This window comes from Pectinophora gossypiella, chromosome 3 (genome assembly GCF_024362695.1).
Source record: "Pectinophora gossypiella chromosome 3, ilPecGoss1.1, whole genome shotgun sequence".
Classification (NCBI taxonomy): Eukaryota; Metazoa; Arthropoda; class Insecta; order Lepidoptera; family Gelechiidae; genus Pectinophora; species Pectinophora gossypiella.
The window spans coordinates 12,076,836-12,100,918 of record NC_065406.1 but is presented as its reverse complement, the minus strand read 5'-3'; the positions used below and the strand labels follow the sequence as shown (position 1 = coordinate 12,100,918).

Sequence of the window (24,083 nt, the reverse complement as noted above, 5' to 3'; positions counted from 1 at the left end):
AAAACCATCTTTTATTTACAACAAGGCAAACATGGAACCATTGGTTTTTTTAAGGCGCTAACGCTGTACCAACGCTGTACGCGTTATGCTCTGTGCCTTTTATGTGGGGGCTATGATGTGGAGGGATCATTGCCAATTTTCTAAACAGGACAGCAGATACAGACATTTGTATAGCGCTTTCTCTTACCTATGTTTCAAATGATGGCAAAATAGTAAAAATTCAAACGGGCTTCATTGACGTATTCAATAATTTAATACGACTAAATTAAAAAGCCCAAACCACTTGCCATAGAGATTGCTTCTCTCTTTTTAACTTCATAAAGAATACATCTATTTTTCTACTTTTTCGCAATGGCGATACATGTGGACAATTTCTTGGTGTATGTTTTAATTTAGTCGACTTATAAAAATGGAAGATAATTTGCTCTGTTCGGTGGCGTCTTTAGCAAGTTTAGTAATTTGTAGAATATTGTAGTAGTGTTTGCTGCGTATAATTTCCATTGGAACTAACAGATCGTTTTTTCACGTTGGTTTTTTTAAATAGGGAAATCGTTTTTACTATCATCGTTTCTTCGGAATATACTTTTCAGGTCAGTATTTTCTTTGGTTACGTTATTTTGTTATATTATTTCAAAAACCTCTCTGGATATGGGTGGTGGCAATGAAGTATCTGATGAGTAGTAAGCAAACTACCAGCACTATGTACGCAAAAAGATAAAGCGGTTTCGTTGAGGTTAGGTTTCTAGTATTTGCACTTCTGTAAGCGATAGAGAATGACTGAGGGTCCAAATATTACTTGCGTCTAGTCACTATCTGTAGATTACTATATGTAGTAGGTTACAAAATCACTGGATCCTCTGACGATGTTAATTATCCCTTTATTTATCTAAACACAAGACTTGAAAATTTCACATCAATGTTTCCTACATCAATTTTTATAGTAGTTTTATTTTGAGTGTTTGGACCTGTAGACTGGTATCTTATCGGGTAAGTTAATTCCTGCTCTTTGAAGCATTAATTCCTATAAATAGGTAACCTATAAACATTTGGTAATAATTATTACATCTTACCATGCATAATCCAGGATTGGTGATAATTTGTTATTGGAAAATATGAGCATTACTTTATTAAGTACTCGAATATAGGTATGTATGTTTGGAACATTACAAAAACAAGAGAGGACGAAAATATTTACTTGAAAAATATGATACTTGAAAACAGTTCTATTGAACAAATACCTATAGGACATACAAGTTATGTACGCTATATTTCAATATTAGTTACCTGCTTATTTCTGGAACATTCAGTGCTGGTCTGTTGTTAAACTTAAACTGCGGAATTTAACAAATCAGTATAATCTGGCATGAAATTTAAAAAGTTTCACTTGCAGTCCAGGTCTCTAAAGGTAAAAAAAAGTTAGAATGTGTAATTGCACTAGCCCAGACCGTGAATGGGAGTGACCTCTATGAGTAAGTATACAATATACTCACTGTAAGTATCTATTTGTTTTTAATGTGATATTTAAGAGATGGTGGGTCTGGTTGGAAAATATTCTGATGCAGTACGAATTTGTTTTCCAGTTGTGGGAGATTCAAGACAGAAGACTGCAGTTTGTGGCTCAGTGGCTTTACATTTGTGACATATAGTTTATGACCGCATTCGGTCATAAACTATCAAGTGTAGTGTATCAAGATGGATCTCCCCGACTGCCCTCCGGGGGCAGAGGGCTACCAAGACTCGGTCACTGAAAAACCCATGAAGCTAAATCTAGAAGACACCCAATCTTGCACCAAGGTAAATACAAAGATAATACTTTTTAAACTACATATTTAAGTAATTACATTAAAAGTATACCAACAGATTATTAGTGAAATATATGACAATAAAAATACATCTTTCATAATAATATTAAAACAAATGTCTCTTTTCTATTATAGAATGGACACATTTTTGGTTTTGGGACTACTGACCTTGGTGTGCTTTTTATAAAACTACCAAGTTTGAGTTTTCACCTTTTGATTTCCAATAAATCCTTTACAAATTTATCACCAACTATTTAAATATTACTTTGCTGTATTACAGTTTTTTTATTTGGTTATTAGGTGGCATACACTTTTATTATGATTTTAAAATGAATGTGATGGATGAAATAATAGTGAGATTATAAAAGTGTGAATGGATACTTCCTAAGGGGCTATTTTCTAAAGAATGGCTGACCATCAATAACAAAATTACATACTTAAAATTAAAACCCCAAACATGTGTAAAAAGATATTGGTGAAATGAAAATATCAATAGTGAATGGCAAACAAAGTTAACAACATTTAGTGCATTATTTATTTCAAAAAAGCTTTATAAAAAAAATAAAAGTAGGTTTAAAAACTCATCATCTTGAAGAGGTAGAGAACAGGCAGGACATGGCTTTTAGTAAAATATCTGCATTAAGAAATATTTTGCTGTGTTTTATGATTTCTTATTGTACTTTTTTGGTGTAGTGTATCCTTCCTAGTAAGTAAAGGTAATTTTTTTGCGTGGTCATATGTCGGTCTAGTAATAAAGGTAAAATATTAAAAAATGTGTCTATGAAACATGGTACATTTGAAATGCGTTCGACTCGCACATGACCGCCTTTAATCAGTTGAAACGGAAGTAACAAATGCTATAAAACATTGCGGTTTAATGCATTCATGCAGGAGAATAAAAAGAAATAATATTAAAAATACGTTGAATATTCAAAAAAAGCATTCTGGAGCAAACGGGATTCTTTTCATTTGTATTTACTTGTAGTGGTCAAACTCTGTATTTTACAGCAGAACTTGTTTAACACTCGCTCAAGAGCTATTAGTCTTTCATCACACGTAAATAAAAAGTAAATTTAAGGTGCTCCTACTTAAGTCTACTTTGTCGTTTCGTTTTTCGCCTGGAACATTCGTTTGTAATGTAAAATTATGATTCGTTTTTGAGAATTACGTAACAATTCTGTTTAGCTGCTTAGTAGCGAGTTTTCTCAGTCACTAATGTAATACTCTGAGGATCTGTAATGTTTCATTACAGTCTAATGCTCTGCAGTGAGGGAGCACCTTTGACCTTTAGGCTTAATCCTCAAGTTTTAATCTCATTCTGCTATCTATATCTATCTATCTATATATATATCTACAATTCTCACGTACCTGATTATATTTCGCATTTTACGCCTAATCATGCGTAGCATAGCACCTAGTGCTTATAATACGAAACCAATTAAATTTATAATTAAATTAAAATAATCAAGATATTGGAGGAAATAAATTTAGTTAATGTATTAATCATCATCATTTCTCTAGCGCTGTCCCGTTGTTACGGGTCCGCTAACTTAACCTGAAGATTTGATAGGTCTGATTTGACAGGTTAGATCACTTACCTCCTAAAACATAGGTATGTGGGTTTCCTCGCGATGTTTACCTTCACTGTTAAGTAGGTATGTGATATAAATTTATTTATGATATCATCCAAATACGAGTATGAATAACAAAATAAATTTGAATACAGTGGTTTGGAGATTGTAATTGTAACCCTGGTGACCTTACAACGTAAGTCACGCGTTCTGTCAACCCTATAACGCCTTCGAATACCTATCAAGCGAATTACTGTGTCAATTAGGTATGGTAAGCTGCAAAAGTCCAATCAGTTTCTTGCAAAGTGATAAATTAACTGGTTGCACTTAAGATCTTCTGGTTAAATGTCGTTTCTTTAATAGACCACAAACACAAAAACATACATTTTATAATTATGATAACTAATGGTTCATAATATCACCACTGTTTACAAATAAGTGACTGAACTTGTGCTCTTGATTGTACATGTCCATGGTATATCAGGTGTTTTCTTTACCTAAGCGTTTGTATGTAATAAGATGACTTATTAAATTGAACGTTTTTCTAATACACATCCTTCTATCCTTCACGCCGTATGTATGTATTAATCCACGGGCGACACAAGCTCTTATGCTTACCTTTTCTGCGTTCCCGAGCTTTTACGTGATGCAAAGTAACTGTGGATGCCCTGTATTTAATCATTAATGGAAACCACTATGGAAGCGTTTGCGAATGCGGTATCTTGTTTCCGTCAGGCATAGTTTACCAGTTGTGCATGAAAGCCGATGTTTCTTAAGAGCGTGTAATGTTTATTCAATTCTATCACTACCTTCGATTCCTGATGAGATTCAAACATCCAAAACATTCAAACAAATTAAACAAAAATATACCAAAAATGTAAAAGCGTTCGCGTTTTGTGTTTACTTTACGCTGCACATAGTTTGTGTGCAGTTGCACGTTTACCTACTCCGTACAGCGGCGGCTGGTGAGTATACTTGAAAGAAAGACATTTATAAAAATAAATAAATAAAAACTTGACTGACTGAACTGTTTTATTTTTTAAAGCTACCCACGTTGTTGCGGCTTCGTTTTAGGGTTTGGTATGCGCGTATGATATTCGTTTCGGTTTCTGGCGAATTTCGCTGCCGATGTTTTGTCGTCGGCATTTGGTGAGACTTATTTGAACAGTTTGTAAGACTTGTGTGTTTTGGCAGGCGGAACAGGAGTTCCAGACTCATCTGAACAGTTTGAAGGTGAAGGTGGAAGATGGCGACGTGCGGCTCATGGTGGAGCGCCGCGGCCGCGATGTGTCCGGCAAGTGGATCTACCTGTGCTACCCCTGCGCGGCCGTCTGCAGCGGCGAGTCCACATTGCAGGTATACCATAGAATAAAGATTAATACTAGGTATACATTAAATAACCATCAATCCGCACTGGGCCCGCGTGATAGTTTAAGGCCCGATCTCCCTATCCATCCATAGGGAAGGCCCGTGCCCCAGCAGTGGGGACGTAATGGGCTGATGAAGACTAGGTATACCTACAACGGTAACATTCAGCCCGCAACAATTCGTATCAGGCGACTCTGGGTCTTACTTTAGTCTAAAAAAAACCGTAAGCCTAAGCGCTAAGAAGGAAGGGGGAGAGCGCGCTGACTGTGTGTCGCTCGCACTCACACGCACTCGTTAAGCAGCGCAGTGTGATAAGCGGCTGCGGTGGTTTAATAATGTATCCAAACGAATGCTATAATTGCGAAAGAATCTATCCGTTTGTTTGTTACCTTTTTACGCCTAAACTGTTGAACCAATTTAGCTGAAAAATGCTATAGATCAAAACTCAGGAATAGACAAGGTACTTTACAGAGACGGACAAGGTGTATTTGTCGCAATAACCGAAGTCCATGAGGACAAGTCGCGGGTGAAAAGCTAGTTCACTTATATTCCTGCGATTTACTAGAGAATATGAAGCATTATCGTGGTTCACGCCGCGACTTGTGCCGGGTGAGGCCCTTTTATCTCAGGACGTCCACCACCACCTTATGATAATTTCGATAAACACCCGTCTTGCTTTTTTGTAATTGTTTTAGTGGAAATTTTATATGATGTTGTCTTTTTTTGTGTGTGGTGCCCTTTTATAATAAACTATTTCTATTCTATTCTATCGTCTCATCGTAATCGTAGGGGTTGTATTGTCGTTGAACTACACCATCAATCTTGCCGTCTGCACAGTTATTATTGCCAGAAACTCCTCCATGCCTGGTGTAACGACTACTTACTCATTAAATAGTACCCTTGACCAACAGCTAAAGGGGTGTTCAATCAATCAATAATACTTTATTGCACAACGACATATACAAAGTGGGGTAGGGGTGTTGTACTATTGCAAATATTTTTTTGCTAGACAGAGCATGCTGAACTTAATATATCGGTTAACAACCCGTGTTGTATGACCATGTTTTAGCAAATAAACGTAAGTATGTAAATTAATGATATTGGTAATGTTTGTAGACGCATATATCGGGCAAGAAGCACAAGAACAAGCTGTCGATGCGCAGCGTCTGGCCGCGCAGTATCTTCGACGAGCATCCCTACGTCATGAGCGAGAAGGGCAATACCCCTTCGAAACGTAAGTTTATCATATTAAGTTATAATCAACAAAAATAAATAAGGTAAATAAAGCATTTTTTCATTTTTTTTTAAATACGTAAATTGAAAGGTTCTCTAGGTTTTCAGGTAGTGGCAAACAGGGGTAAAGCTTATTTAGGTAAAAAAATCGATTTCTGAAATACTGCGATAAATTATATGTAAATTTCCTTTGTATTTTAAAGCAATAAAGAGAATACAAACAGACAAACTGCGGCTGCACTTATACCATCTAAAGTCTTCAAAAGTAATGTAGCGAAGGACTCAACCTGTAACGCACAAACAGCATAATTATGATAACCCACCACTGGGCATAAGTCTCCTTGCAATCAATGGGAGGTGGTATGTAGCATACACCATCACGCCGATTGCATGACTAATAAATAAATACAAGCAATTTACTGAGCACTGATTGCCCGAAAAATCACCTGGTAGATTCGTGGAAGCATTAAAGGCAGACTCTTGCCAGACAGTGGGTCAGAGCAGGCTACATAAGAAACATAAGTATAACACGTCTTATTGTTCATTTAAATTGGCAGAAAATTTTCAATAGCACTGGAGTTATTGGCCTGCATAAGTAATATCTCTTTACATATTTTCAATGATCATCAAAAGTCTGTGATGTATTTTTACTGGCCTTATTGGCGAAAGGCGATACGACCAGAAACGGATTATAACCTTACCTAGAAAATGCTCCAATCACGCCAGCTTCTTATAGCGAATAGGCACGGTGAAGGTAATTGGTGAATTTGTATCAATAAACTTTTTTGATGTATACCTTAGCGACGGAGAAAGTCCTCCAAAAGATGGCCGCCGAGGTAGACCTACACAACAAGGACCCCAATGACCTGGACGCCATCTTCAGCAGGTACCGCAACGTGCGGTGCCACATCCAGAACAGTATTGACCAGATCAAGTATGTACTCCCAGGTCTTCTTTAATAAACATAACATACGCTCACGTAGTTCTTACCATTGACGTACACCTCCATCGTAACATGAACTAAGTACCCACACCTCAACTAGCTTTCTTTTAGACCAATGTGATAGATGTGATGAGCCGTATCGCCGTCTATAATAGTCGAGCCGTTAGTGAAAACTGCGCTTATGATAAATCAATAATAACTCATCGAGAGCGTTCTGCTCACGATCCGGCGGTCCCGAGTTCGAATCCCGGTGGGGACAAATCACTTTGTGATCCCTAGTTAGTTTAGCTGGGACATAGCAGGCCGATCACCCGATTGTCCAGAAGTAAGGTAATCCGTGCTTCGGAAGGCACGTTAAGCCGTTGGTCCCGGTTACTACTTACTGATGTAAGTACGTAGTCGTTACAATACATGAGTCACGCCAGGGGCCTTTGGCAGCTCAATTATAACCCTGACACACGATAGAACACGAATAGAAGATCCAAGTCAGGTACCGAGGTTTGAACAGGCACCTTCTGTTTGTGAAGCATTTTCCAGCCCCGTTTCATATAAATTAACGCCCGTAATGGGGTGGGCGAGCCACAAGTAATCCAAGACAACAACGCTCCCAGTTCAGCATAAAAGCTCTTTCAGACAACTTTAAAGAGATGACAAGTATTCCATGGTCTCTGCTTACCCCAACAAATAGGCGACGTCTTATGTATGAATGTATCACGTGAGACATGCGTGGTGGAAGCTTTTTCGCCTTGTGTAATTCACAACTTTAACTCCTTAGGGCTCCGCTGCTGGGCCTGGAGTACCTGCTGGAGCACCCGCCGGAGCAGGCGCACTACGAGCCCTCGTACATCTGCGTGCTGTGCTCGAAGCAGGGCCACCCGCGCACCATCGTCAACCACCTCACCTGCTTCTGGCATCGGTACAACTATCTGGTCAGTTGGATTATTTTTCATTGTTTGTTTGTAATAATCATTTTCTTCTTCGTGCTAATATTTTGAACGTATGTTAACAACTTACTTCACCCCTTTCCTTCTTTTTTTACCTTTGATGGGTTTGCTCTTGGCCCCAGACTTGCTCGAAGGCATTGACGAGGCCTAAGATGGAGCTCGCTATTTAGCTGAGCCTTCCCATAAATGGCTGCAATACTCCATACATTATCGGACTTGAGCATTATACAGTGTTAGAAGCTATCCAGGTGTGAAGTAACGCTTAACCTTGTTGAGGCGCCCAGCTTTTTGGCCGCAGTTTGAGCTTTCGACTCAATAGAGGTGCCGATGTTAAGGTTAGACCTTAACTCCATGCCAAGAAGTTCTAGGCTGCCGGTAACAGGCACAGATGTACTCCGGAAGGTGGGAGTTCTACCTGTATATAGTTCTCTCCTCTAAAAATGATCACGCACATGCCTATCTGCCCTCTTCTAATATAAGTTTATATCTTTCCCGGTCTGCTGGAAGAGATTTCAACTACAAACAAGCTGAACCGTTTGTCCGTCTTGTGATCATAACGATCCTAATCTCCCTCAGATGCGTCACTTCCCGAAAGCCTGTAACCTGCTGGCCCCGTTCCGTGGGCAGGCGAATTACCGCGAGGGAGTCAACACCGTGATGAATAGACTCGCGCAGCGCATCGAGGACAAGTACGGACGCATGAAGCCCGCCAACATCGACAAGGAGGAATATGAGAGGGACAAGTTAGTCTTGCATTTATTACATTGATATACAGAATGTTAGTGACACCATAACGAACTTTGAGGTATAATTAAGACCATGATTCTGAGCTGATATCAAGTGGAATATGTTCTTTGAAAATTATTTTCACAGTTCCATACTTCTGCGATGAATAATTCCTGTTGGTATCAATTCAGAATCATGGTCTGAATCATCCCTCGAAGTTTTCGTTACGGTGTCACTAATACCCTGTATAAGTACCGTAGATTGAATATCAACGCTCAAAAAGTGAGTGAAGTGAGTCAAAAAGTGGGATGAAGAGTTAGAGCAGAAATAGCGATGCATGCTCTGACATTCCGTAGTACGCGTTTAGGCGACGAAGTGGCAACATGTGGATTTGTATAACCCGACCGCGTTACGAATCACCACGCTGTAGATGCTAAATGGCGTGGCGACCGTATCTACCTAAATTTTGACGATTTTATTGAATCTATATGTATACCGCTGCGTATTAATGTATAGCTAAGTTAGCGTCAAATGTTCGCTGTTTTTTTATATGACGCGCCTTATCTACGGCACTTATATGTCAATTGATCGTGAACCCAACGCTAAAGTACTGACACTTTTCCCTTCGATTCATGCAGGGAGCGTATTCACCAGTGGATATTCAAGGGCACGCACTACAACGAGCAGATGGGGCCGACCTTCGAAGAAGTGGTGGACGTCGAGCTGATCACTGCTCTACATAAGTCTGGTGAGTTTCCCATTCTTGTAGAGGAAATGAAGATTTTACTTACTTTACTTACTTACTTATTTATACATAAACTCTCGCCCGTTTTCCCTAATGGGTCGAGCAAGGCCACAAGTAATCAAAGACAACAGCCACCATTGATAGGAAGTTCTATGATGGATATGATGAACCTTATGGTAACAAGCGATAAGCCTATCGCCCATTTAGTCTATCGTGTTAAAAATGACACAATATATCTGTCGAATTTTCGCGGGTTGCTGGAGAAATAAAGTAAATTATTAGTTGGCTTATCATGTCTCATTGTTACTGTTATAGAGATTAAAACAAAAATAATGTTTGTTCACAGGTGACGATGTTGAGGAAAAGCCTCCAAGGTAATTGTTAATATTCATACAATTTGATACAGGACTGGCATTAATTTAAGTGTTTATAATTAATCGGAACTACATTATTACAACTGCTAGGACCTTTTTAACGAATCTAATGTATTAATATACTATTAGTAATATACTCAGACTTTGTCGGATGTGCCAGTTAAATAAACCGACCTTTTTTCAATTCACAGTAGGAGTCTCAAGGATCCCTCGCCGCCGGTAGTCGCCGCCCCTTCTAGACCGGTAAGTTTTCGCATACATAGCGTACAAAAATGCGCCGCCACTCTAATCACATTTTTTTAATTAAGATGGGTTTGCTCTTGACTTCGTTCTTCCACGAGGAGAAGAAGAGATCACTGATTTAATTCTTCGCTCCGCACGTACCCGTTTATACCTTAGGATTCATTGTTCGGGTTTTTACATAAAGACATAGAAAGAGCTTTTGATTTATAAGCAAAACTTGTGGATGTGTTACTTGTATCTTTGAAACTTAGGTGTAAGCTTATTAGTATATAGTAGCAGTATATCGTTGTCTGGTATTAAAATAATGAAGAGTGGAATGTAGAAAAACTCGTGTATATCAACTTTCACTAATATATATAGAATATGAAGATTATTCCGTTTTTCGGAAGGCACGTTAAGCCGTTGGTCCTGGGCTCCTAGCCCAAATGCCTCCCGCAACCCGCAGAGGAACAGCGTGGTGTAGTATGCTGCATACCCCCTCCGGTTGATTGAGGGGAGGCCTGTGCCCAGCAGTGGGACAAGTAAGTGGGTATAAGCAGTGGGATCGTATAGGCTAAATAAGATAAGATTCTGTATGTCATCATCATCAGCCCATTAACGTCCCCACTGCTGGGGCACGGGCCTTCCCTATGGATGGATAGGGAGATCGGGCCTTAAACCATCACGCGGGCCCAGTGCGGATTGATGGTTATTAACGACTGCTAATGCAGCCCGGACCAACGGCTCAACGTGCCTTCCGAAGCACGGAGGAGCTCGAGATGAAAACTTTTTTTGTGGTCACCCATCCTATGACCGGCCTTTGCGAAAGTTGCATAACTTCAACAATCGCAGACCGAGCGCGTTTACCGCTGCGCCACCGAGCTCCTCGTTCCTGACTCTGTATGTAAGTATTAATTATAAATGGCATGTTGGCAGCGTCCCGGGCCGCCGCAGCGCGCGCCCTCAGCGGACGTGCTGTCGGACATCAGCGACGAGCCGCCGCGCCGCCCGCACGAGCGAGACAACCGCGTGCACAGGTCTGATACACGAGCCTACGTCACATCATTACAATACACTAACATTTTACTGCACAACAGGCACATGTACACATAACATAAATATAAAAGGGTACACCCATAAAGTCATATTGCCAACGTTGACTCCATATTTAACACTATTTCATCAGACTAGTGCCATAGCAAGTTTTTTTTACCTTCATTTTAGTATTTTTATTCTAGAAGAATATGTCAATTCTATCGTGGCTTAATCTACTTAACCCTAGAAAAATATAGAGCCTTCTTGTCGCGTCTGATGTGGGTTCTGAAAAAATGCCTGTACTGTTCCCACATCTAGAAAATAAATTCTTACTGCAGTCATCAGTGACTCGCTCTTTTTTGTTCCTAACACATTCCGTCAACAGATGTACCATCTCCCTTCACACAAATCACAATTCGGCGAATCAAAATAGCAGGGCGTTGCAATAAAGTATTGCAATTCCTCGGCTATACAGGTTGTTTGGGTGGTTTTGTTGCGAGAAGCTGCAGTAGTTTTAGGCCGATGAGAGGTTCGTTATGTAAAAAAATACGATTCAAAGTGTACCTATGTTACTGTTGAATAAAGATATTTTTGAATTTGAATTTAAGAATACAATAACTGTGCAGGGATAGATACAACAACCGTCACCAGCGATATGACCCGTATCACGATAAAAGGCGCGGCAACAGCCCGGTCCGCTCGCGGTACGCCATCAGAAACGCGCCGGAGAAGAACAAGCAAGCTGCCGATAAGGTACAGAATAAAGTAATTCAGTATATTAATCAAAAGCTTATTTATTATTCCCAAATCATGTGGAAAAGATATGAGTCCTGATTGATGATGATTTATTATTTATATTCTCTACTACAGTTGAACGGCCTAGTACATGGAAATAATACGAGAAAAACATTATTTATAAAAACAAGCAATAGTAAAAGATTGCTATAAGTAAGGCAAAATAATGGGCTTATTTAATTACGCAAGATTGTTGCACTATAGTTGTTAGGCACACAATTTTCGACATTTAAAATTTAACTATTGTGTCTGGAAATCTCCCTCTGGGCCTTTGGAGGCTATAAAAATCTTACAAGTTACGTCAGTTCCTTGTTTCTTTTATTTATTATAGTCAAAGTAATTGACCGGAGAGACGCACAAGTTTGCGAAGTATGATAGGAGAAAGGGGAGGCGCGTTTTCCCAACAGTCGGATTAAATTAGAATGTTTTGGAAAAAATGTTTCTATAAGAAAGTTGTATAAGTTGTCTACTGATTACTGGTGGCTTTGCCCACCCCGTGAGATATTACGGGCGTGAGTTTAAGTATTTGCGTGTGTTCAGGAAAAGAAACCACCCAACTACGAGTACAAGTTGAAGTTGGCGGAAGAGAAGCGCAAAGCCGCCGAGGACTCCGCGCGGAAGACGCTCGCCTACCATGAGAAGAACCCGGAGAAGCACCCGCTCTACCCTGAGGAGTGGAAGAAGTTCTGGAACCGCCGCTATAAGGAGATACAGGCTGGTGAGTGAAGATTCCGTACATTTCAAAATGAATACTCATATTATCCAGAATAGGTTTGGCTCTCGCTTGTTATCAGAAAGTGGGTTCAACATTATAACTGACTATTGATAACCGATTTGCTTCGATAAACTTTACATTTTGAGGGTTTGCTTTTTATTACATCTACGAGAAAACACCTATAAATTATATCTTTTTGGAGTCAGTATAGGAGACAATAGGGCGAAAGACCCTCTCCCGAATGAAATCTGAATTCGATGTAGCGACATTTTCTAAACTAAAACTGCTTTTTACAGAGGGAAAAGATCCCTCTAAGCACGACTTCAAGCCCGAATGGATAGTATTCTGGACTACACGCATGAAAGAACTGCACGACGAAGAGATGCGAGTGAACATAACTGAAATCTACCGCAAGTTGTGTGTGACTCCACCGGACATGACCCAGCGGCCTCCGGAACCGCGGAGGAAGTCTCCGGAGTCGCGAAGGAAGTCTCCGGATTCGCGGAGGAAGTCACCGGAGAGACGTCATTCCCCGGACAGGCGTCGATCCCCTGAGAGACGTCACTCAATAGAAAGGCGTCGTTCTATGGAACGTAAGAGATTGCCTGATGGAAGAAGATCCCCAGATATTAGACGAAGGACTCCTCCTGACCTAAGAAGACGGTCTCCCGACCTTAGGCGACGTTCGCCGGAACCAAGAAGACGATCGCCAGAGCGGAGGAGATCGCCTGAAAGAAGACGTATGTCACCGGAATACCGTCGAGATCGCAGGTCAGTTATAGCCATAAAACAGCGTTAAAATTTACATATTATTAGGAAATATCATCATCATCGGCCGTACGACGCCCACTGCTGGGCATAGGCCTCCCCCAAATTAGGAAATATATTGTTATGTAAATGTATTTTGCAGGACACCGGAACATCTGCGCCATTCTCCGTCTCGACATATGATGCGTCCGCGATCCCGTAGTCCAATACCGAGGTGAGTTCCTTGTTGCACAATCTTTTTTCCTACGCTTTTTCACAGTTCTGCTGTTGGCACTTGTTTCAAAAGAATTTGCTTGAAAGATCCGTCGGTGTTTTATAAACATTATGTTTATGGTATAGAAATCGCAGCCCCGCTCGTACATACATCACGCTGGACTCTGCGCGCGGCAGTCGTAGTCCTCTGTCGCGGCGCGGCGAGTTGTCGCGCAACCGTAGTCCGCAACCCTACCGCGGGCCTGCCTCCAACACAATCATGATTTCCGACGATGAACTCAACAAGTAAGAACCACTATAACTACAATTCGTACCACTTTCGCTTCATCTATCCTTATCAAAGTCTCCATACACGTTTGTTGGAATTTAAACTCTATTGCCACGTACGCATGGGCAAGTGGATTGTAAAGCGCCTAGAGGCTCGCGGTCGAAGAAGTTACAATTGTTATCTCTGTGGATTTTAAAATGAAAAATTCTTTAGCCTCATTGCCCACGTTGCGTTATTGATGCGAGGAAGAATAATTCAAAAAACAAATGATTAATTAAATTAACTTTATTGGCTTCGCAGTGATAATCTATCACCGTGGAACTCGGAAAACGATATGGATTCGTTGGGCTCGCTCCCGGACGCCAAGTCTCCGCCCCGGGCGCGATCGCGCAGTGAAAGCCTGGTGTCGTCCCGCGCATCACGACCGCGCGCCGTGCCGCGGGACTTCCACGGGCCGCGGGGGACGGAGCCGCAGGACCTCGGCCCGGCGGAGAACGTCGTCGCTACCTTGCGGCTGCTCGTCGCCTTGGAGGACTACTTGGGAAGCTTGGGCCCGAAGATCGTCGATCTGTTGACTGAGGCCCTGAAGATGGAGAAGGTAGGAACCTAGTATACGATGCGATGTTAAAATGCTCCTCTATTCTGCTTATCTCGTATCTCGTAGAAAGCTTTAAGTTTTATCTAACATCAGCGATGCCCCCGGTAACATGTTACTATGCAGTTCTTCCATTCTTTAAATTATTTTTTTGGACATCAATACCAACCTAACACAATTTAATTCCGGGAGTGTGTTTGAGCAGGAATAATATGTATAAGAGCCTGAAGACTGTCGTTCACTCCATGGTGATTGGTATAACAGCGCATCTCCGATTTTGTTGAAGCTACCCCTAACTCTTATCACGATTGCAGGACAAAGCGAACTCCTCGGAGGAGCTGTTGGAGCGCGAGTCGGCGGTGGTGCTGATGGAGACGGCCAAGGAGAAGCTGAAGGGCGCCATGCAGGCGGGGCTGGTGCCGCACGCCGCCGCCGCCGCGCTGCGCAGCGCCGTGGTGCGCGCCGCCGCCACGCTGCACGAGGCCGACAACCGCGCCAAGCGCAAGCAGGTAGCGCCGCCTTCAACTCGTGCCGGGGCGTCCTTTGATAATACATTATTTATTTATTGCTCACGTAAAACAACATAAAGACAAATAGATTACACAAAACAGATAAACGGTTCAGCTTGTTTCCAGTAGGAATCTCTTCCAGGGGATCAGGAAAGAGATAGATTTTAACTAGGAGAGGATAGATACACACATGTGTAGTTGTGTACATTAAAATTGACATAATAGAAGTACATAGATTATATCTTTTATTATCCAGAAAACAGCGAGCAAGAGTGAGCCGGCGCGTGTGGCGGTGCCAGTGGCGGGCGTGGGCGAGGTGGACCGCGCGCAGATCGCGCAGCAGATGGCCGCAGCCCTCATCGCGCAGGGCAAGACTGACGTCTCCTCCGAGGAGCTCGCGCAGCTCGTCGACGCTGTTGTAAGTTACTACATACATACATAAACAGTGTATAGTTATTCTGACAAAACGTGATAGCTACCCAGCCACTGTTACCATCAACTATCAAAATGTAGTGGCTAATGATGATGATGAATTATTCTGAACCTGGAAACCATACCTCCACAACGAACACTATTTACAAGAATTTATAATAAAACAAAATACTTCATTGAGCACACAGGACTCAGTGCAGAAACAAGCAAAAGTAAAGACAGGCGCAACAGGCAATAATTTATTTATGTATGACCAAACCTACAAGGCCTGAAGGTCTAACTTCGCTCGACATTACAGGGCAAGAGAGTTGCGTACTAGCGAAGTGTTTATATAGTTCTATGCGTACCACTTCATACGTACACTTATACAAGCTTCAATAGATCTGATGCCTGTATTAATTACGAAACAGACCTGTAATATCTATAATTAAAGGTAACCTTTCAATCTGCAGGTGGGTATGGCTGAAGCGAAGAAGCGGGAAGCAGAAGTGAAGAAGAAGGTGGAAGCGCGTGCTCTGGCCGACAAGTTCTCAAGACCCTCGCCCGTGACGGCCCTGTCTGGGACCGCTTCCGCGCTGCAGATGCTGCAGTCAGCGTACGACGAAAATGATAAGAAGTAAGCAGATATTTCGATAAATTCTCTATGATAACACTTAAATTCAACGACAAATATTACATGTTTTATATAATTGAACGCTTTTTGAATTTATTCGGGAATCAAATACAACGCTTTCGGAATATCGAAGCTTTATAGCCTTAAAAAACCTAAGAGTTACATGGTTACAGTTTGCAATAATGCGTGACAATTTTCTTCCCTTTTTCTTTAAAATTGTAACAAGGTACACTATCGACGTTTTCACACATTTTCAGAGTGGACAAAGAAGACGTGCCGGACGCGATGGACGGCCTTTCCGATTCGGATCTAGAAACGTTGCTCAAGAACTTTAACGAGTTATCGGCAGAAGAACAGCATAGTTTGATAGCTTATCTGAAGAAGCTCGAGGCTCGCGAGCCAGAGCGTGTCGAGCGACTGCGGCAGTACGTTAGTGCCGCCGCGGGCACTGTCCAAACCCAAGAAGAGCCACCTAAAGTTGAAGACAAAAAACCCGTCGTAATAGAAAGCGACGATGATGACTACACCGTTGAAGATGTAAGTCTTTGCAATATCTTTTCTATTTCTTCACTGTATCAATCATACTGAAGCTAGCACACCAGTTCACTTTTTCTTATACCGCATGCATCAATTTTATTTTTCCTGATTAACACAGGCTGTGTGGGTGATTGATGACGCAGAAAAAAGCTAGGTCCTTTAGGTGAGATGAACAGGTATTATTCAGTAGGTATTTACTTCTAATGGTGCTCCCACAGTGAGGTTATACATTGTTAAAAGATTTGTTACGTAATATGACCCCATGGTACCCAAAAATATTTCTTGTCGCGTTATTACTTTCCATAAATTCTTACATTAATATTTTTTTGACGCGGTGTATTTATAACTTCAACGTGGGGCACCGTTGTTTAGTATCTCTTGTAGTAAATTTCTGTACTGATCGATCTAAGTGATAAACATATTCATTATTTAAGTAATTAAATGTGTTGTTAACTTTTATTTCAGGTGTTCAAGTCTGCGACGCAAAAGGTGAAGGAAGATCAGATACGTCAAGAAATGGAAATAGTAAAAAAGTCTTTAGAGGAGTCGAAGTCGACGCCGCCGATTGTTCCAGACACTCCAAGCACAAGTCCGAACATGGATATCCCCAGCATATCAGCGGCCACTGATCTGCTAGCGTTAGTTCAGGCCTCAATACAGTCCACGTCTGCCAATCCCATTTCCGATGTCCCTAAAGCAGACGTAGTTACGAGTAACACCCAGCCGCGGTCTTTTGGCGATGTCAATCCTATAGAGACGCTCAAACCACTGATTCCCGGTGTAACAGGCAACCAGCCCATGCAAGGCGTGCAGCAACAAACGCCGTTCAATCAGAACCAGCGCCCGTCACATAACCGAATGAATGTTGGAGGTAACAGGAACATTACACCTTGGGAAAGAGACAACACAATGGTGAATAATAACATGCAGATGAATAATATGATGCAACAGGATAACCAAGGTCCTATGAATAACTGTGGTCCCACAAATAACATTGAATGTATTGACAACACAATGCGTAATGCAGTCGACAATCGAGGTCCTATGGATAACAGGGGATCGTATAACAGAGGACCTATGTTTGGTCAAGACTCATTTAATCAAGGACCAAGGGGTAATTTCCAGAATGGGCCAAAGCAGGACAATTATGATACGAGACCGCTTTTGAACCAACCATTTGGTAATCAAGGAGGAAACCAACCATTTGGTAATCAAGGAGGAAACCAACCATATGGTAATCAAGGAGGAAACCAACCATTTGGTAATCAACCTTTTGGTAACCAAGGAAACAATCAGCAGTTTGGAAACCAACAGTTTGGGAACCAAGGAAACAACCAACAGTTTGGTAATCAAGGAGGCAACCAACCTTTTGGTAACCAAGGAAATAACCCACAGTTTGGGAACCAAGGAGGTAACCAACGGTTTAGTAATCAAGGAGGTAATCAACGGTTTGGTAATCGAGGTAGAGGTAGAGGGATGCGCGGAAGAGGTCGGGGATTCTACTAGCGTCGCACGCGGTGGCATTTTATAGATGTGATCACATAATATTTTACATATGTATTACCTTTATGCAAGTTGTGATGAACTCAATAAACTACATAATTTGATTTAAATTCTGTTTTCATTCTCTAAAATAAAAGGATTCAATTTACTTATACAAATATTTATTGAATAATATTTACATGTAACTTATAAATGACATGATCATTATATCAAAGAAATAAAATATTCACTAATTAGTAAATATTAATACGCTCCCATTTCCATCAAAGCATCTATCTGTTCAGTCTCAGGTAAAACGTCAATCTCAACTGGCTCTGATTTGAATTTGTCTCCAAGTTTAGGGTCCAGTGTGAAAAATCTGAATAATTTGGAAAGATTTATTATAGAGTAAGCTGAATGGGCGAGCCAGTCCTCGACCAGTTCTTTCATTACTTGGAATGCCGATGATATGTGCGGTGCGAGCCGGACCGGAGGTTCTGAAAAATAAAATTGGATTAGAAATTACTGTACAATGTTTCAATTGCGAATTATTCATATAATGTATCTACTTACTTGATGTGTTTTGTTTATTGAGATCGAAAAGGAACAAAAAGAAGTTAATCTGAAGGTACAAATCCTTTTCTGTATATTCTCTGAACATGACTCCCTTTTCACATTGCCTGCAAAGTGGGTATCCACCCATAAACGTCTGCGGAAGTCTTGCAGTGCGGTAACCACAGGCGGGATCTTCACACGATATCCAACCAGCGTAATACTGGGAGTGATACTGACGAATCTGCAGACTCAGTTGATTTTGCACACATGCAAAATAATCAACCGGTCGTATGGAACATTTATCATTTTGACACTTTTCTAAAAATGTAACTGTTTCTTTGCCTAAACTTGTAAATGTTTCCCTGATTTTGTTTTCAGTTTTGCAGCTTTCATTTACACATATAAATGTAAATTCTTTGCAATGTCTGTACTTTTCCTTCTCGTTCTCTACTTCATATGTTTCAGTGTCATTATTTTCTCTCTTTATGATTTGTCTGAATCCAGACGGGTCTAAACCGAGGCAATCAGCAACACGAGCAGGGTCCATGCCTTCAATTGGTTCACATATCCTGGATATCACTGGATGTAATTGGTGTGCGAGATAATACCTGTAATCTACTTTGAGATGTTCAGAATTTTTTAATTCCTCTATGTGGTAAGCTCTCTGAACTGCAGAATTGGCAGTTTCATCTTCGCAAATAATATAAGGTACGATGTCTCCTTTCTTGAACCTTCTACTGTTTTTTGCATTCAACCTGAGAGCAACTTGTACATGCGGTTGAAGATTTTTGTCGGCATATTCATTAGGATTTTTCGTAAGCTGCTTCGTGATTGTCAACACTGACAAAGGCATTTTGCCACTCATCAAGTCTTCCTTTAGTTTGTTCAAATGTGTTTGTATACTTTCCAATCGTTCATCCGCACTTTGCTCTGAAAGTATTTGACTCAAAATAAATTTTCCCGCTTCGGCAGCTAGTTGAGACCAATCACGACGTACAATATCCAATCCTTTATGCTCTTGTGTGAAAACATACTCGCCGCTCTTATTTTTGCTGATCAAAACAGCAGCATACTTCTTTTTCTTTAAAAGCAAGAGATATCTGAAAACTCCGTCTATGTCTAGTTCAATTTGCCTGTACTTCTTGTTAATCTCGCGCTTTAAATCATTACCGATTTTAAATACTTGGTCATAATCCATGCAGTTGGTGTTGATCATCAAACTGTCGGTGTCGCCATATACAACATCGTAATTTAATTTTTGAACAATTTCTTTGGTATCCATGAGGATATCTCTGCCCTTCATTGTAACCAGCGCCGCCAGCGGCTTAGCATAAAACCTTGAATGAGTAAAGCCAAGGCAACCGTACATGGAGTTTGCGGTGAGTTTCAAACCCATTTGCCTGATATTGTACTGCATGTATAGATCAGACGTCAAATCGGGAGTTTTCATCAACTTTTTCACTTCCCTTCTACTTTCTACAAGTTTACGAATTTGTGTGGGAAGGACTCCGAACTCGGCCTTAGAATCTGGCAAAACCAGATTAGCAACATCGTCATCAGAAGCACTCGCAACTTTTCTTTTGATAGTAGTGAAACAAATGTTGTATTCCTGAATTATACTAGGATATAACGAATTGAAGTCCATGAGCAGAATCAGTTTATCGTAGAATCCTTTCTTGGGATCTAAAACAAGACCTCCAGAATAAGCAGCCTTTTTCTTTCCTTGTTTTTTAGATATATTGTTTGCACCAGTCTCCTCTTGATCTTCATTATCTGCGTCATTATTAGCAGCTTTCTTGCCATATGCTTTATCTGGCACGATGTAATTTTTTTCTGTGAATGCATGAAGCAGTAGAAACTCGTTTCTTTCTGAGCGCCCTCCCATCAGAGTTCGGGACATTATATTGCCTGCAATTTGTGTGATTTGCAGAGCGAGTGGTATAACGTTAAGTTCGCACATAATTTTAAGGATGTAAGAAGCATCTTGCATGCTCAGAGATACTAGTTGCAACAAGTCTCTGCTAGTTTCGTAATATCGCGGTAAGTCTTCAATAGAAACATCTACACGTTCGCCTTCTTTCATTTTCAAGACATTTACGCATAGAGTATCGAGATCGAAGCTTCTTGCTCGAATCAGTTCCATTGCTGATAATTTGATATCACAAACTAGTCGCCCTAAGAAAGCATCTTTCGCTGCGAACTTCCTCATTGGGGGAGTTGACCTTTTCAACCTCCCTAAACGCGACCAATTGGGTATGTGCAAGTCTAGGATATTCCCAATCAACAAATCTTGTTGGAACCCTTGCATGTCGTGACCAATAACTAAATCCGGGTCCAATTTCCAAAATTGAACCATGAAGTAACTTAGGAGTTCTCTCTCTGTATCACATTTGGTTAACTTTGTCGCCGTGTATTGAGCCAGAGACTGTTTGAGATCTAAGGGCCACAAGTCGTTGCATTTTGTCATTACTGAAAAATAAATATTTTTTTGATAAATTAAAACAATCTTTACCCCAGGTTTCAAATTAAAAAAAGAATGATTCCTTACCACAAAAATGCTGTTGAAAAGGTGGATTCGGCGGCGATTTGTGTATAGGAAAGTTATTGTGTGCGAGACAGCTAAGCATGATTATTTTCGTTTTTCTCGTCTTTGGGTCCATCATAGTCCTCATATTTATCTAAAATGGCACGAATTATTTATGATTAACTATATTACTAGTTAGCAATACAGTAAAAAACGGATTCTAAATCATTTTAGACAAGGTTTTCTTTTATTTGAGATTCCAATGTAGACTAATGTTACGTACATAAGCAAATAAAATCACTTACAGTGGCTGAAACAATTGGCGGCGGTTCCAAATCACTATCATTTCTTATGACGCTGACGTGTTCCATTTTCTCGCAAGATGCTTCGAGTTTGCTCCACGACACTTTAGCAGACACATTCACAGGCTGCTTTACTTCCAGCCAACATGGACCTTTGATCTTCCTTTCAAGCAGGAATGTTTCTAGAGACGACGTGTTACTTCCGAATATGTGAGAAAACGTTAGGTATTTCTTGCCTACTGGTGGTGGAGGGAATGATGCCTGTCAAGTTAAAATTACATTAAATGCACTACATGGTAAACATTTTAAGTGTTATTTTTAAAAAGAGATTATGCTTTTTTCATATTTTGCTCAAGACATGCAAACAAAAAACTTACTGAATATTTGACTTCCAAGTAATCAGACTCTGCAGGTATGTCTGGCAAGTTGAAGCAGTAGTTCTTGGTGACCTTACGCGACTTGAACTCCTTCAGACCCAACTCACTCGCCACTGAGCTGTTGAACTCCTCATACATATCCATCATGGTCACCTCTTGGTCTGAACTTTCTAGAGTAACTGGATCTAATTTCTAAAACAATATTACATTTTAGATTATAACTTATCAGACATACTTAATCAAATCAATAGTCATATTAGATAATCATTTTAAACTACACACACACAAACATAATGCATTATATACCTATACTCACATATTCTCTAGGTAGTAAGAACAACTGTCGATTTACATTCTTTACAGTCAGGCAGCAAGATAAGCATCCTGCCTTTTTGTTAGAAGGATTGGCATAAACTTTGCCAAATAGATATACAACTCCAGGTTTTAAAAACCGATCTTCCCAGGCATCTAACCAGTAGAATTTAAGTATCTTTTCTCCATTTTCATTGGTCTGCAATGGTAGTTGACCATCCGTTTGTACTGAAGGCCCAATTTCTGCATTGCCACCTTGATCAGACCAGGTACTGTTCAGAGGTTTCAATGCTTTTGGTGATTCTTTTTTAACTTCAGGGAATATTTCAAAATCATCATTAAGGAATTCTTCTGCCACATCTGTGATTGTATTTGCAGAACTGGGTATGTCTTCTGTTTTAACTTCAGTAGGTTGTGTACTGGCATCATTGCTAAAGTCATCATCAAAGTCAATGTCTTGGGTCTCAAATTCTTCTATGTTCTGTGTAGCTGAATCTTCTAGTTCTTGCTTGATTTCTTTATCTATTTTCCACTCAGGTTTTTTAGTAATAGGTTTCTCAACTAATACTGGCTTATCTTTGAGAAAATCACCGTTTTGCTCCTGTAAATATACAAATATGTTTAATTAATATTAAAACCTGCACACAGGTAGAGTTGATTAACATTGTCATAAGTAACACTTACAATTTTCTCTTCCTTAGGTTTGGTAGGTTCCTTACTAAACACACTTGTAGTTGGCTTCTTGGCAGCATTGGAGAGTGTCTTGAAGTAATTCTGAGCATCTCTCTTACTGGACTCCACAATATTTGCTTTAGTTTGGACCAGGGGCTTGGGTTTAACCACTGTGGAAGGAGTAGTCCCATCTAAATCTGACATGATGTCTGATAGAATATTGTCTTCAGATATCTTCACATCCTGAAATTTTACAGGAAAAAGTTATTAATATATTTTATTTCTGTGCTGTGTGTGTGTGTTTGTTAGGTAAAAATTGTGTTATATTGTTAAATGTTAAATAAATAGAACATTGTTAAACCTCTTTCTTCTTAGTTGGCATAGCTCCAATCAAGTTTCGGATGTTGCCCTTAGCAGCCGGTTGTGCAGCCACCCGAGCCTTTCTCTTCTGGCCCCGACCAGTGTCTTTGCTATTTGTTGCAACATAGGAGTCTTCAATCTCATCATCATCAAATATTTCTCTTCCATCTTCAACATACCCTGTACCATCTACAGAAAATATGATCAAGAATCATATTGAGAATTTAACGGATTAAAAATGAGTATAACTACATAAGAAACAATAATGTTACCTTTACTACCATCTAACAGACAAATTATCAACAATACAGAACATCATATAAACTGGCAAATAAAAGGAGAACAAAAGGGTGGTTTTATTGCCCTAAAGGAATATCATAGTTTCACCTTTCTTAGAGATATACATTAAAGAATGGGACATTAAGCAATTATTTACAGTTAAAATATACACAACAAAACATCTCACAGGTAACATATTAGTACAAACAGTATTTACATGGATTCAGATACAGCAACGTTACATTTTCGAAGAACATACCATCATCTTCAATCCAGTCGTCCTCCTGCCGCTGCATAACACGCTCAGAGTACTCCCGCTCATCAACAGTGTCGTACACATTCTCAACCTCGTCCACATCGTATTTATGCTTAGAACCTTTTCCTTTCAGTTGTTTCAACTTCTCCAGTGCTGACATACGACCATGCTTGTCGGTCTTCAACCGCTTTGCACGCGATGCAGCTGTAGTGTAAAAACACAGATACGAAACAGAGGTTAACGAAATCGTTCCAGTTATATTTACTATGATTGAAGCAAATATTAACGAAAAAATAAAACTGCCACTTGTTTACCTATAGAATCTGCCATGGTCCAAAAGTTTTCATCAGCTTTTAGTTGAATTTATTTACATTTATTCATCTCCTTCACAATTTAACAATACGAATCAACGAATGAAGTTCTCCCTTGACATCTATTTTGGCGCGAAATTAAATGACAGTAAACACCTGTTACGCTTTATCTATGGGTCAGGCTGTATGCGCTAAGTTCCCTTTACCTGCCTGACTGGGCAAATCGAAAAAAGAAAAATGTTTTG

At 40.2% G+C, this 24,083-nt stretch overlaps 2 protein-coding genes across 3 annotated transcripts; one reads left to right on the top strand and one right to left on the bottom strand.

The window, feature by feature from the left end:
* The first annotated feature begins 411 nt into the window (after positions 1-411).
* On the top strand, positions 412-18,021 carry LOC126381907 (uncharacterized protein CG7065-like). 2 transcript variants are annotated; one of them, XM_050031472.1, is made up of 22 exons: positions 412-590; positions 1,581-1,794; positions 4,568-4,729; positions 5,858-5,975; positions 6,776-6,908; positions 7,693-7,846; positions 8,438-8,604; positions 9,226-9,335; positions 9,679-9,706; positions 9,898-9,949; positions 10,865-10,965; positions 11,590-11,716; positions 12,299-12,476; positions 12,770-13,244; positions 13,384-13,455; positions 13,581-13,739; positions 14,023-14,320; positions 14,632-14,826; positions 15,083-15,244; positions 15,711-15,874; positions 16,129-16,408; positions 16,874-18,021. In XM_050031472.1, exons 2-22 carry the CDS (start codon positions 1,693-1,695, stop codon positions 17,912-17,914), a joined length of 4,278 nt encoding a protein of 1,425 aa, XP_049887429.1. In that variant the 5' UTR covers positions 412-590; positions 1,581-1,692; the 3' UTR covers positions 17,915-18,021. The 2 variants fall into 2 exon arrangements, with proteins under 2 accessions (XP_049887429.1, XP_049887430.1); XM_050031473.1 differs by lacking the exon at positions 1,581-1,794.
* A 36-nt stretch (positions 18,022-18,057) lies between these two features.
* LOC126381906 (DNA polymerase alpha catalytic subunit) lies at positions 18,058-23,999 on the bottom strand. The gene is made up of 10 exons (XM_050031471.1): positions 23,842-23,999; positions 23,531-23,731; positions 22,994-23,181; positions 22,645-22,875; positions 21,965-22,561; positions 21,649-21,840; positions 21,275-21,532; positions 20,994-21,123; positions 18,464-20,914; positions 18,058-18,387 (listed from the first exon to the last, which is right to left on the bottom strand). The coding sequence occupies exons 1-10, from the start codon at positions 23,855-23,857 to the stop codon at positions 18,155-18,157; spliced, it is 4,497 nt and encodes a 1,498-aa protein (XP_049887428.1). The 5' UTR covers positions 23,858-23,999; the 3' UTR covers positions 18,058-18,154.
* Positions 24,000-24,083: the final 84 nt, after the last annotated feature.

Bases quoted from the DNA above. Each gene is read 5' to 3' on its own strand.
- LOC126381907 (XM_050031472.1), top strand. From the start codon at position 1,693: ATGGATCTCCCCGACTGCCCTCCGGGGGCAGAGGGCTACCAAGACTCG. The intron at 1,795-4,567 runs GTAAATACAAAG...GTGTTTTGGCAG, and splicing joins ACACCCAATCTTGCACCAAG to GCGGAACAGGAGTTCCAGAC. The intron at 14,321-14,631 runs GTAGGAACCTAG...TCACGATTGCAG, and splicing joins AGGCCCTGAAGATGGAGAAG to GACAAAGCGAACTCCTCGGA.
- LOC126381906 (XM_050031471.1), bottom strand. The intron at 20,915-20,993 runs GTAAGGAATCAT...TTTATTTTTCAG, and splicing joins TTTTCAACAGCATTTTTGTG to TAATGACAAAATGCAACGAC. The intron at 18,388-18,463 runs GTAAGTAGATAC...TTTATTTTTCAG, and splicing joins CAATAAACAAAACACATCAA to AACCTCCGGTCCGGCTCGCA.